The sequence below is a fragment of the Pelodiscus sinensis genome, chromosome 13, assembly GCF_052426305.1.
Source record: "Pelodiscus sinensis isolate ZL-2025 chromosome 13, ASM5242630v1, whole genome shotgun sequence".
Taxonomy (NCBI): domain Eukaryota; kingdom Metazoa; phylum Chordata; order Testudines; family Trionychidae; genus Pelodiscus; species Pelodiscus sinensis.
In genome coordinates this window covers 35,460,461-35,473,616 of record NC_143064.1, presented here as the reverse complement: position 1 = coordinate 35,473,616, position 13,156 = coordinate 35,460,461, and the positions used below count along the sequence as shown (strand labels likewise).

At 40.7% G+C, this 13,156-nt stretch overlaps 1 protein-coding gene across 6 annotated transcripts in view; it reads right to left on the bottom strand.

The window, feature by feature from the left end:
* The window catches only part of DACH2 (dachshund family transcription factor 2), a 673,780-nt gene that overhangs the window by 138,874 nt on the left and 521,750 nt on the right, over positions 1-13,156 (bottom strand). For 5 of the 6 annotated variants that reach the window (XM_075940749.2, XM_014569658.4, XM_075940745.2 and 2 more), the window contains one exon: positions 4,651-4,806. The exons of the other annotated variant lie outside the window; for it this stretch is intronic. In XM_075940749.2, coding sequence (XP_075796864.2) covers positions 4,651-4,806 — 156 coding nt within the window. The remainder of the gene's footprint in view (positions 1-4,650; positions 4,807-13,156) is intronic. 6 annotated transcript variants of the gene reach the window in all.

Sequence of the window (13,156 nt, the reverse complement as noted above, 5' to 3'; positions counted from 1 at the left end):
CTATCAGCCAAACACTATTGTATCCATTCATTGTTATGCTTCACATTATTTTGTTTATGAACTGGTCCATGACATTGTTAATCAAGATATTAACAAGACAGAGTCCATGGACATCTCCATTTACTTCAAACCATACTAACAATCTCCTTCAGGGCTTATATACATATGCTTTTGTTCCCTTCTATATCTCCAGTAGCAGCCAAGTAACCTTTCCTTATACTCCATAGAGTTCCGAAATTCCCAGACACCATCTGTCCACACTGAGTTGTATGTCTACTTAAAGTCCAATTGACATGCAAACTAAATGCAAACTACAAACAGAATATAACAGCACATCACCAGATTCAAGACACAATCCATCAAGCATTTCTGAGGACTATAAAGGAAATACATTTTACACTTGCAAATCAGCAGACATAATGTCTGATAGCCAATAAACCTTTTAATAGCCTTTAGACAACTTCTTAGAATAAAAATACTGAAAAAGAACATTATAGCCTCATGTGTAAAGCATATACAGATACTGAATTGTGTAAGCCTACATATTCCCCAGATAAGGAACTTAAAATTAAAAACTCAACCACAGTACATAGGAGTCTCATAATCTGTTCCACTTAATCAGATGATAGACCCTAACTATATGTGAATGGGGACAAGCACCTACAGAAAAAACACATGTAAATGGTGTTGGCTTCTCTACCAAATTCAGTAACCCAACAAATATAAAAATGGAGGGGTGTGTTCCTAAAAATAAGATATTTCTGATGAATAAGACATTTCATATACTTGTAAAAAGTAACTCCTTGAAATCAATTTTTAAAATTCTCAGAACAAAGGAACACACATGAACAAGGATTTTTCAGTATTTCCATTCCTTCATCCCAGTGTAACCTCGTAGCTACAGTTAGTATGCCCCAACTGTTCCTTTAATACTGATTTTATTTTCATTTTGGCAAGGACAATAAATTCTTCCATACACTAAAAAAACCTTTGGTCCAAATTTTTTACTGGAGTAGTTGTGGCAATAGAGAATTAATCTAGGAAATGGGAGAGATCTTGGGAAGAGAGCAAAACTACCACCACAATTTGGTACAAAAATCAGTTTTATTTCCATTTTTCTAAATGCCTTTGTATAGAAAACTTGCTACTGTTTGTGATGCAGAGTTCTTAATAAAGCACATTAAGTTTCAGGAAAACTTTCATTGTTTTCAAAACAATGAAATTAGCACATATAAAAGTATAACACAAGCTTTATTTTTTAAGACAGAGTTAGTGATAAACAAAATCTATCCAATTTATTAGTAAAAACTATTATGATATAGTGTCTAAACTATGAATTAATCTTGAAGAGGTATTTATAGCTTGGTTTGCTTTTTTTGTAGTCTGATATACCTACATTAATGTTAAGTCAAGTCACTAGCTCAGGCATTGGGCAAAATATGGCCCCTGGGCTGGATCCGGCCTGCATTTTCTCTTTATTTAGTCCAGAGAGGAAGGGGGAAGATTCAGGTGCTGCTCCACCCCCAGCACATGGTCAGAAACTGGCCAATGGAACTACCTGTCTGAATAACAAGCATCCTAAAGCACAACCCTCCTGCTCAGTTACTCACTCAAGCACATGGCCAAGCGGACAGAAAGGATATGTCTACACTAGCCCCCTAGTTTGAACTAGGGAGGCTAATGTAGGCATTCGAAGTTGCAAATGAAGCCTGGGATTTAAATATCCCAGGCTTTATTTGCATCTTCCCATCCGGGCACCATTTTTAAATCCCCTTAGTCCAAACTAACTGCCCGCGGCTACACGCGGCAGTCAAACGTTAACTCGAACTAAATCCTTAGTTCGAGTTAACTGTTACACCTCATTCCACAAGGTGTGACTGCCGCGTGTTAGTTCAGACTAACGGGATTTAAAAACGGCATCCGGACGAGAAGATGCAAATAAGCCTGGGATATTTAAGTCCCGGGCTTCATTTGCAACTTCGAATGCCTACATTAGCCTCCCTAGTTCAAACTAGGGGGCTAGTGTAGACAAACCCAAACATTTTAAGCTCTGCAAGGCTTTAGCTCTGCAGGCAAGCAGACTGGTTTGGCTGCTGACTGGTAAGTCTCCTGGCCCTGCCTCTGGCACCCCAGCTCCTCCTTTCTCCAACCCTCTGCTCCCCACTCTTGTACCACTACTCCACATGCACCCCTGCCCCAGATCTGGGATCCCAATCTCCTGCCTGAGATCATAATCCCCTTCTACCATAGGTCACTTCCCAAAACCCTGCACCCCAGTTCCCTGCCTTAGGTCACAACCGCCTCCTTCACCCAAACTCCCTCTCAGACTCCATTCTTCCGCCTGCACCCCAAACCCTTACCCTAAGCTCCCTTCCGCACCCAACCTTCATTCCAGACCCCGCATCTCCTCCATTAATACTATGGAAGAGTGTGGCCCTTGACCACTTTCCAAAATCTTGGAGTGGACCCCATCAAAAATTATTGCCCACCCCTGCACTGGCTGAAATGCAAAAAGTTTAGTCAGGCAGGCCTAATGTCAAACCTCACTAGCTGGGGTTTGTAAATGGCAAGTACTGGAGTTGTGCAGCCACAGGTACATCTGCCTTCCTCATGCTGCATGGAGGGAGGAACTTGCTAATTACCCCTCCCTTCTGAGGGGTGGCATGGCCTGTCGGTGTGAGCTCTGACCTGGCTCATTCATTCCTGCTATTGCTAGATGACTGGGGTTATGTTAGACTAACTGACTGGCTCCCTCCTGAAAAGGTAGAAGGGAAGAAGTTGTTTCTACCCACTTTTGGCTTGCTGCAATTTAGCTTTGTTTCTTTCCACTCTCTTTGGCTACGTCTAGACTGCAAGCCTCTTTCAAAAGAGGCGTTTTCGAAAGATACTTTCGAAAAAGCCTCTTTCGAAAAAGAGCGTCTAGACTGCAAGCAGTACTTTCAAAAAAGCAAGCCACTTTTTCGAAAGAAAGCACCCAGGCAGTCTGGATGCTCTCTTTTGAAAAAGCCCTGTTTGCATTCAAGAACGCCTTTTTTCGAAAGAGCACTTTCGAAAAAAGGCGTTCTTCCTCATGAAAGGAGGTTTTCCGCCGTCGAAAGAAAAGCTACGTTCTTTCGATTTAATTTCAAAAAAACGCAGCTGTAGTCTAGAAGCAGGTGAAGTTTTTTCGAAAAAAGGCTACTTTTTTCGAAAAAACCCTTGAGTCTTGTAGCCAGACACAAAAACCCCATCTTGTTTTTCCACGAGCCCCATCTTGTTCCCCCCCCCCCCCAGAGAGCAAGAGAAAGGCAGTCAGCCTTTGATGCCCTGGGAACACAGGTTTGCTGCCTGTCCCTGACTCTACCATAAACAGAAACCAGACAGTAAATGGGCTAGCTGACGACCCGGGGCCTCCTGTCGCCCTGATGGCTAGTACCAGTAATTGACACGCCTGCACTGTCCCAGGAGAGGAATCTTCGCCCATCACATACCAGAGGTGCCCATTGTCTGCATTTTCCCAGGTGTAAATTATGCTTTGCACCCTTCGTGGGAAACTTGGCGTTCAAAGCCATTTTTCCTAATTGGCCACTTGAGCCCAGGAAGAAGCCTAAATGACCCAAGGGGTATAAAAGAGGTTCAGCAGCCCACCCTATTTGAGCTCCAATCATCTATACCTGCTGGCAGGTATTGATTGTCTCCAGAGGTCTGTGGGACGCCCAACCTCGCCCTACTTCTTCCCGAGGGATTGAGAGAAAGACGCTGGCCACGCCAAGTCTGGAACGCAGGGGTGAGAATATATACCTGCTATGTGTCTATTTTGCATGCATTTAATAAGAGCTCAGAGAACCAAAGGGTTTCATGGTACCTGTAAGTGACTTATTAGTGTAATTTCTGTCCTGTCCTTTGTAGTGTCTGTGTTATCTGTAACACAGTAGTAGCATTTAACAACTAAGTTTACCCTGTAACAATAAATAGTAACTGTTTAAGCTTTAACCTGACTCCTTCGGTTGCTGTAACAGAACCAAGCACAATTTAAAAGAACTTCAGCCGGTCATAAGGGACTCACTGCCCTGACCGTCGGCTGACAAGTCTGGACACAGCCTTTGTGAGATATGCTGGATCTCTTATGGTACTGTTCACTGTGCTTATTACCAAAATTATATTGGGTGTCCAGAAAATATTTTCCCTTTTGGCAAAATTGCAAAGGAGTGTGAGAATTTTTCACTTTCCAACCAGGAACCCAGAGCTCTGTTTTAGGGAATTACATTACATCTGTTGCAAGTATGATACAACTTAGGCACTGCCCTCATATCCAACATCCTCAGGTTTCTAGAAAGGACTATTCTGCAATGGCAAGGCCTTGACAGTTAATTTGGGGAAGGATTTCTCATTGTTAATAGTTTAATAATAAAGATGCAGCTTCTGCATTTACTTACACTCTCTGTGTGTATATTACTGCTTTTGTGTCTATAACAATAGCCTCAGGACTCAGTTCTTCTACTGCACATGCATCTATTACAAAATTCTTCAAGCATATTATGTTATTAAATGCTATTTACTAGCTACCAACTTCTCTATATCTTTCCTTCTTTATAAACAAATTATATATATAAGACTGATGGTGTCTGCATCTTAGTGTCTTCTGACTATATATAAGGACAGCATACGCACTGTTGGCGAGCAGGTGATTTTGCTGGAGAGGACTGAGGGGATGTGCACTTCCGAGACTGGATTGCCCTGATAATGTGGCATGACCAACACCATGCTGTGATCCTGTGGTAATAGGAGATTGAAGTTTCTCTTTATCCCAGGAGGATTCACTCCCACCTGAAAAACAGTGTACCAAGATATTATATATACCATATTCTTCTCTTGGTAAGATTTTGCTGGCTTTACTGCAACTTTTAAAATTATGCTAAATTACTCAATTTTTATTTTGGAATGCATCATAGTTTATTGATTACTCAGCACCAAAAAGGCATGTAGATGCTATATCTGAAAAAAATGAATAATTTAATTAAAAACAGTGAGTAGTCCTGAGGTACCTTAGAGACTAACAAAAATATATATAGTATTGAACTTTTGTGGGCAAAACCCACTTCTTCAGAAGAGGCGGAAGCTCGTTGTTTTTAAAGTTACAGACTAACATTGCTACTCCTCTGAGACCAATTTAATAATTGTAAGCCAGGCCAAATAACCCAAAAAACTGTGGTATGTACCCCTTCTGGAAACAGATAAAGTTAGATATTTAAGGATAAAAAGACACAAGCAGGAAGGACTCACAACTAATTGTGATAGCAGCTAAACAGGGACTCTTCTGTAACCCACACACAGGATCTCACCATTGATAATGCCAATGGGAGCCTTTTTCATTGAATTACTAAACAATTAAATAATAAAAATTAATAACAATGGCTATCATTAGTATTGCACCAGGTTGGGAAACAGGCAGGGTATTTAAATGATTGGTCTACAGCCACTGATGGAGTCAATTTTAGAATAAGGATTAGAATTTAGTATTTCCTAAACCACAGTGCAAAATGCTTTGCTCAGAGCACCAGACCAGGCTCTTTCTCAAATGCTAAATTCTGATTATAATTGAGAGATTCAAAGACTGAGCTTGAAGACAGCTTTGAGAAACTCAGATGTAACATTCAGGTGTTAATTGTGTTCACAATAATTAATGTCTATAAGAGAAAGCAAAATATATCAGATTAAACAATGTAATACTAATCTGTTTTTCTGGAGAGATCTTATTTTGTATTGGTTTCATGGCAATACCTATGTATAACAGTTATGCACATGAATAATCACATGTTCTTCTTATTAAATTCAAGTAAGGTAAAGCGTGGTATGAATTTTGCAATGAGTCTAGTCTACAAAATAAAGCCTTTGAAAAAACTATTTGTAGAAGCTGAACATTTCCAGAACACAAACAGGTCAAAAAGTTAACATAGGTACATTCCTTTTCCTTCCATCGTGGATGTTTTAGATTAGATTAAAGAATGATAAAACACTGTGTATCTGCAGTATTGATATTATCTAGAATTTATTAACTTGAATTCCAATTAGAATCAGTTATACACTGTTGTGATGCAATGAATAGAGGCAGCAGGCAAAAAAAGTAGTTTAATTGAAGATGAAAGTAACCACATAGACAAATTCAACATTCTTTATGGCAACACTCAGCCAATAAACGTAATTAATACTACCAAATGCAAAAGACAGAAAGATCAATGATTGTGCAAAATGGGAATCACTCTATCATTTTAATACCATGTCCAAGACATGAATTACCTTAACATTACAGATTTATAATTTGTAAAATGATGAGCAACACATTGACAAGGAAAGATACATTTATACAGCACTAAATTAAACCATATAATATAAAATAATATGGCAATGCACAGTACCATAGCTACTGTTAAGGTTGTACAAACATTTCCATTATAAATTGAATACACTGTATACTAGCTGGCTCTTTCAAATCATGTTGAACCAAAACTTCAGTTATTCACATGGTACTATTCTGAAATATAGATGTTAATATTTCATAAAATATTCCATGAGGTAAACAAGTGAGAAAAAAATTAAGAACATTTTTGAAGAACTGATTTACTAAATGATTTCTACCATTTCCCAGATGCTTTTTCAATATTTCAGTCCAATATTTTTTAAAGCATGATTGTTCTAAGTGCAGCTAGTATGTACTTAAGAGACCTAAGCTTTCATTAGTGCTTAAATGTTTAAAAATATTTTTTTAAATAATTTACATACATACATATTTGTGAATTATTAATGTATCAACTAGAAATATGTCAATAGTACTTGGACTATAAACTTTTATTTTACAAAGCAAAAGGGCCAATCCTGCAAACCTCTACAAACAAGTTTGACTTTACACATGATTAATCCCACCTGGGAATTAAGAGTTGTCTATAAAATCATGACTAGTGTGGAAAAAGTGAATAAGGAAGTTATTTATTTATTCCCACAATATAAGAACTGGGGGGTCACAAAATGAAATTAATATATAGCAGGTTTAAAACAAAGGCTGGGTATAGGTGACGGGAGGGGGATTAGGTGACGGGAGAGGGATTACTTGATTACCTGTTCTGTTCATTCCTTCTGGGGCATCTGGCATTGGCCACTGTTGGAAGACAGGATACTAGGCTAGATGGACTTTTGTTCTGACCCAGTGTGGCCGTTCTTATGTTCTTCAGGACCTGCAACATTTTCATGTCATTTTCTTTGTGAAGTTAGGGCCATGGACTTCAATGGAGCTCTTACTATTTTAACTGACTGAGGCCTTCTTTAACTGAAAAAAGCAGATGGCTCACTGCCCCTAAACTGATTGCTAAGGAAATTTGTCAGAGTGACTTTTCAAAAAGAGGGGGGGGAATCACAGTCCTGGCCAGAAAGCACTCACTGTGTTCTTTTTCCTCATTGCATTCCTCTGGCCAGAGTTCCAAACTCAGTCACCTACTCCTAACAGTTTCTCGTTCCTTCAATTGCTAACAACAGATCCAAATTTCAATAAAATATTTTTCCCCAACACATTCCACTCAACTATCTGCTCCTGTATTCAATAGCAATGCTGCAGTACGTTACTTCCACCCACAACTACTTCTCCCTTGAGGAAAAAATCCTGCTGAGAGGAAAGTCTAATGAAACAATCAAATGTTAAATGAAATATATCAAATGGTCTGACATTCACATAGGTATGCCAGATGTCCGGTTTTTGCCCAGACTGTTTGGTATTCGGTTCCCCTGTCCAGTAAAAAAAAAAAACAGAAAATATTTCCTGTTTCCCTTGGACGGAAGCCCAGCGGGGACAATTTTTCCCTGACATGTCTGGCAGGGGTACGGGAGTGAGGAGCACGGGGCCATTTAAAGGCAACAAAATTGGTCTCCTCTCCCCCTTTTCTTTTTGTTGCTCAACAGAATTTTTTCCCGTTTTTTGGGGGAATGGGAAGGGGGGAGTTGGTATTTTTTGTTAAATCATCTGGCAACCCTACCATAGGTATCTTCACACCCTGCTGTGGTAAAGACAGATTTTTCCATAATTAAGCTAAATGGTGAGTAATTCATTGAAAGAAAAAAAATATTATTAACAACAACTACCAGGGGAGCTGATGGCCTCCATGGGACCTGGGCAAGATGTTTATGTGGGAGTGGGGCATCTTTGTGCTCCTGAAAGAGACCTGACCTCAGATGGAAGGGGAGGGGCTAGGGTAGCTAGCCTTCTATGCTACACAGAGTGTGGCAGGGCTCTCTCAGAAAAGGTCTGGTACTCCAGCCGCCACCACTGTTACTACAGCAGCAGTGGTGGCTGGGAGCCTCAGGTCCGTTTGAATTGCCGGTCCCCAGGAAAACTGGAATTGTCACGGAGTAGTTAAAGACACAAACCTTAAAAGATTGCTTTTATATTTGCTTGTAAATAATTCTCTCTTTTTTCAAGGATACAATATGAAAAGTTAAGGGTAAATTTAATAATAGGCAAAAGCCTAAAGACCCAACATAAATCAATTCCAATCCCTCTTTGCTATACAAATATTCTTATGAACTAATTGTATAAAGACAGAAATGATGTAATTTGGACTTCAGTAACAAAGCAAATGGCTCATTTTATAAGTTGTACAGTATAAAGGATCCAAAACTTGTGCCTCTATTCTTGACACTTCTAATATCAGACACTTATGCAACATATAAATATTTGTGATATATCCCCAACATGCACAAATTCAGAAATGCTAAAAGCATTATTTAATGAACAATCATTGTCTATATAAGAATAAAATTGCAACCTCATCACATCAACAATGAACATATTCCACACTGTTGATTATTATAGTTAGAGATCAATATCTGCAGCAACTAAATCAGTTATATCGTTTGAAAATCAGATCCAGATGTATTTTTTCATCAGATTTTTGTTAACTGTTCCCATATTTTGTGCACAGAAAATATGCATCATCACTATGGAAAATGTAATTGTCCATATAATATAAAACAAGCACAGGGTATCAAATCCAACCTTGGGATACAATGGTTTATACCAGCTGTGTTAGGGTCAGGTCAGAGGATTACAGAAGAGGGCTCAAAGGAAAGTATGTGAGCCTTAGACTAAGTAGGTCTCTGTTCCCTGGGTAAAAACTGGTAGGGGCTGGCCTAGAACCAGCAGGAACTTTCCAGAAGCAGTCTGGACAATCAGACCAGTCAGAACACCTGGAATTAATTAGGAGCCTTCCAAAGAAAAGGGAGTCAATTAGACCACCTGGGGTAAATCAGGAACCAGGTGAGACTAGTTTAAAAGGGCTCCTCTGCTGTTAGTTAGGTGGCAAACAAGCCTGCCCAGCCAAAGTGAGAGGAGTTTGGGTGGGAGCTGCAAGGCAGGAAGAGTATGTTGGAGGATCAGCTAACGGGGAAAAGTATTGGGATGGATCATTTGGGGAAATGGCCTAGGGAAGTAGTTGTCAAACATGGCATAAAACAAACCCCACTTGTTTTCTGCCTTCTTAGTGTTCCGGGGCAGCAACCTGGAGTAGTAGGTGGGCCCTGGTTCCCCCAACCCATCCGACAGCACTATCAGAGTCTATCACTGGATAGGGAGACCAGGACTACAGAGGGGTTTCACCCCCATATTATGGACTAGCCTGTGATGAATATGGCTTATATGCTGTGAACCCTGCCTCTAGTAAAAAGAAAAAGGGCATGTGGTGAGACACAGTGAGCCTCTGAAGCTGAACGCTATGGCTATGTCTACACTCGCAGCTTCTTGTGCGAGTAATATGCAAATGAGGCTAAGTGTGTAATATCGCCAAGCCTCATTTGCATACCTAATGAGCCACCATTTTTTTCAGACGAGGCTCTTGCACAAGAAGGAGCGTCTACACTGCCCCTTCTTGTGCAAGAAAAACCCTGTTGCGCAATGCCGTTCTTCCTGAAAAGTAATAGGTGTAATGGCATTGCACAAGAGGTTTTTCTTGCACAAGAAGGGGCGGTATAGACGCTCCTTCTTGCGCAAGAGCCTCTTCTGAAAAAAATGGTGGCTCATTAGGTATGCAAATGAGGCTCGGCGATATTCTACGCTTTGCCTCATTTGCATATTACTCACACAAGAAGCCGCGAGTGTAGACATAGCCTATCCACCAGAAGTGCAGAACCCATGGGCACAACCATAGCTTTTGAAAACAAAATTAGGCCTGTGATAATCATTATGTGCAAGGTGCAAAATATGGTACATACACAGGGGAGTAAGTATATGTAAATAAGCTGGATAAATCTGCCTTTTGCTGAATCGAAAAAGTGTAGCCTTTGGAAAAACACAACATATTTTCTGTCATAATTAAGCTGTCAAAGATCCACATTCTTTACTAAATAGTGGATGTACAGTACAAATTAATACCATGATCTATGCCTGGATGCATGCCAAATAACGTCTCTAGGATAAATGCTGAACAGGAGGAAAAAAAAGACAAGAAAACCAACAGGCAACATCTGAATGTTACGACAGAGCAAAGGACATTATATTTAAAATTATCACCCTTGGACATACAACCTTTCCCCTTCTAACAAAACAAAGAACACAAAGGTAACTTTCTCCTGTCTTGCTTTCATTCTTGTTGATCTTGAATAGGACCAGATTTTCCAAGTCCCTTTCTCAGATGTATAACCCTCCCCCACCCATCTTTCATAGCCTATGCCAAGATCCTATAGATGCACTCTTCTCTTCAAGCGGGACCACAGGGATTGCTCCCTCAGTACACATGGTGACAACAAAGAGGACAGAGAAAAGGGAGGGTCAGATCCTGGCTATCTGCCTTTTCATCAGCCTGAAGTGCAGAGTGTGCTGGTTGCAATGTAGGATGCTAAAAGAGGATACAGCAGGGGTGGGCAATAATTTGTGATAGGGGACATTCCAAGATTTTGGTAAGTGGTAAAGGGCTGAACTTTTTTATGGTGAGGGTGTGGGGTCTGGGATGGAGATTGAGTGCAGAAGGGAGCTTAGGGTAGGGGTCTGGGGTGCAGGAGAGGGTATTGGTCTGAGAGGGAATTTGGGTGAAGGAGGGGGCAGTGATCTGGGGCAGGATATCGGGGTGCAAAGTCCAGGAGGGAGTATGGGTAGAGCAGAGGATTCTGGTCTGGAGGAGGGATGTAGAAGCAGGTGCAGGGTCTGGGACGGAGCTGTGACCTGGGGTGGTGGAGGAGAGAAGGGTGCCAGATTTGGGTGGTGGCCTGGGCAGATCATTGGGGTGCAAGGTCTGGGAGAAGGTATGGGTGCAGGAGAGGATTCTGGCTGGGGGAGAGGTATAGTAAGGAGTTGGGGTATGGGAGGGGATGGGGTGCCAGAGGCAGGCTCTGGCTGGGAGGTGCTTACCTAAGCAGCTCCCGGCCAGCAGCATTCTTAGGCCAGCTTCCTTGCCTGCCAGTAGCCCCAGGCTGCTCTGTTCCATGCAACACTCTGCACTATAAAGGGAGGCTTCATGCATTGCCCCCGCCCCCAGTAAAATCGCTCAGCTCCCATTTGCCTCCACCCCTCACCTGCAGTGCAGAGAACATCCAGCTGCTTTGTGAATGGTGTTGCCCCCAGCTTCAGGGGCAGGCTGAATGCCAGATTAAAAGGTTTGGTGAGCCAGATCTGGCCCATGGACCATATCTTGCCTGCCCCTTGCCTACACAGCCCCCTTGGGACTCAGGTTACTCATGGGGAGGGGAAAGTGGCACAATCCTGTCCTGAGCTCCCAGTGGATTAATGATGCTGCATCTTACCCCTAATCATGAATGCTATGTTTCAGTATGCATACAGATAAAATCAGATATAAATCTAAGGGTACGTCTAGACTACATGCCTCTGTTGCCAGAGGCATGTAGATTAGGCTACCAGACATAGGAAAATGAAGCGGCGATTTAAATAATCGCCGCTTCATTTAAATTTCCATGGTTGCCGCGCTGAGCCGACAAACAGCTGATCAGCTGTTTGTCAGCTCAGCGCGCTAGTCTAGATGCGCGGGTGTCGACATCAAAGGTATTTGTCGACCACCCAGGTATACCTCCTGGGATGAGGTTTGCTATGTTTGGTACCTATGTCTGGTAGCCTAATCTACATGCCTCTGGTGATAGAGGCATGTAGTCTAGACGTACCCTAAGTACTCCTGCTGAAAGACGGTAATGTGACACTTTAGTTCTGAGAATTCAGAACACTACCATACAAGAACCAAAACAGAGAAATACAAAGCAGTACTCCACAACTACTGCTTCAAACTAGCAGCTAAATGACAAAATTAAGCTCAAAGCAAAAAAAGTCCTCCTTTTTTATGTGCAGTAGGATCTCTGGGAGAGTCTATGTCTAAAAAGTAAAAATATAGCAGCTAAGATGCAAATGTAAACCTATGTTTAGGAAAGAACCAGTACATGCTACAGTAAATAAAGTCCAGGAACTAAATGAATTTAGTGAGAAATTTCCTATGTGTTAATTAAAAACTAAGGCTTAACAGAAGTTTGTTTGACATAACTCATATCGATCCAGGAGTTAGACTGCCATGTTCAAGTAAGCAAAGGTAAAACTAAAATAGCAAGATCCAGTACATTCACTTCTAAATTAAATGCCATGAGCTATAAGTATTCCCTTACTACCACTTTACAGCACAGTGTCTGTGTGTTGCTATTACTGAGTTCCTAAAATTAGTTTAGATGCACAGGGAATTAAACTACAGGAGCAGAAGAAAACATATAAAGTTAATCTATGCAATACTCAGTCTAACATTTTCATTTGAGAATGTACTGTGTATTTTCAGTTTTGTGATAAGCTTGCAACTTTTGTTCACAACTGCTGAGAGTTATGTAACTGAAAGGCATTTGTCACTTATCTGCTGCAGCAAGAAAAAGAAGTTTTCTTTCCATAGCTTTACCCTTTCAGATGAAAAACATATCTTCATTCTTCTGCTGCCCACATTTTTATTTTTCATAACTATAATACCACTACTAAAGATGAAATAAATCATACTTCGCTTCTGAAATCAGAGTTTAAGAACTTTTTTGACAAATATATCTTTATAAATACCAAATTACCTTCTTAGTTTTATGTGTTGAAAGATTTTCAAAAAGTAATCTAAATTAATTTCAGTGATAGCACCTTCTCATTTGGATTAGAGTTCAAGCTATCAACCTCAAA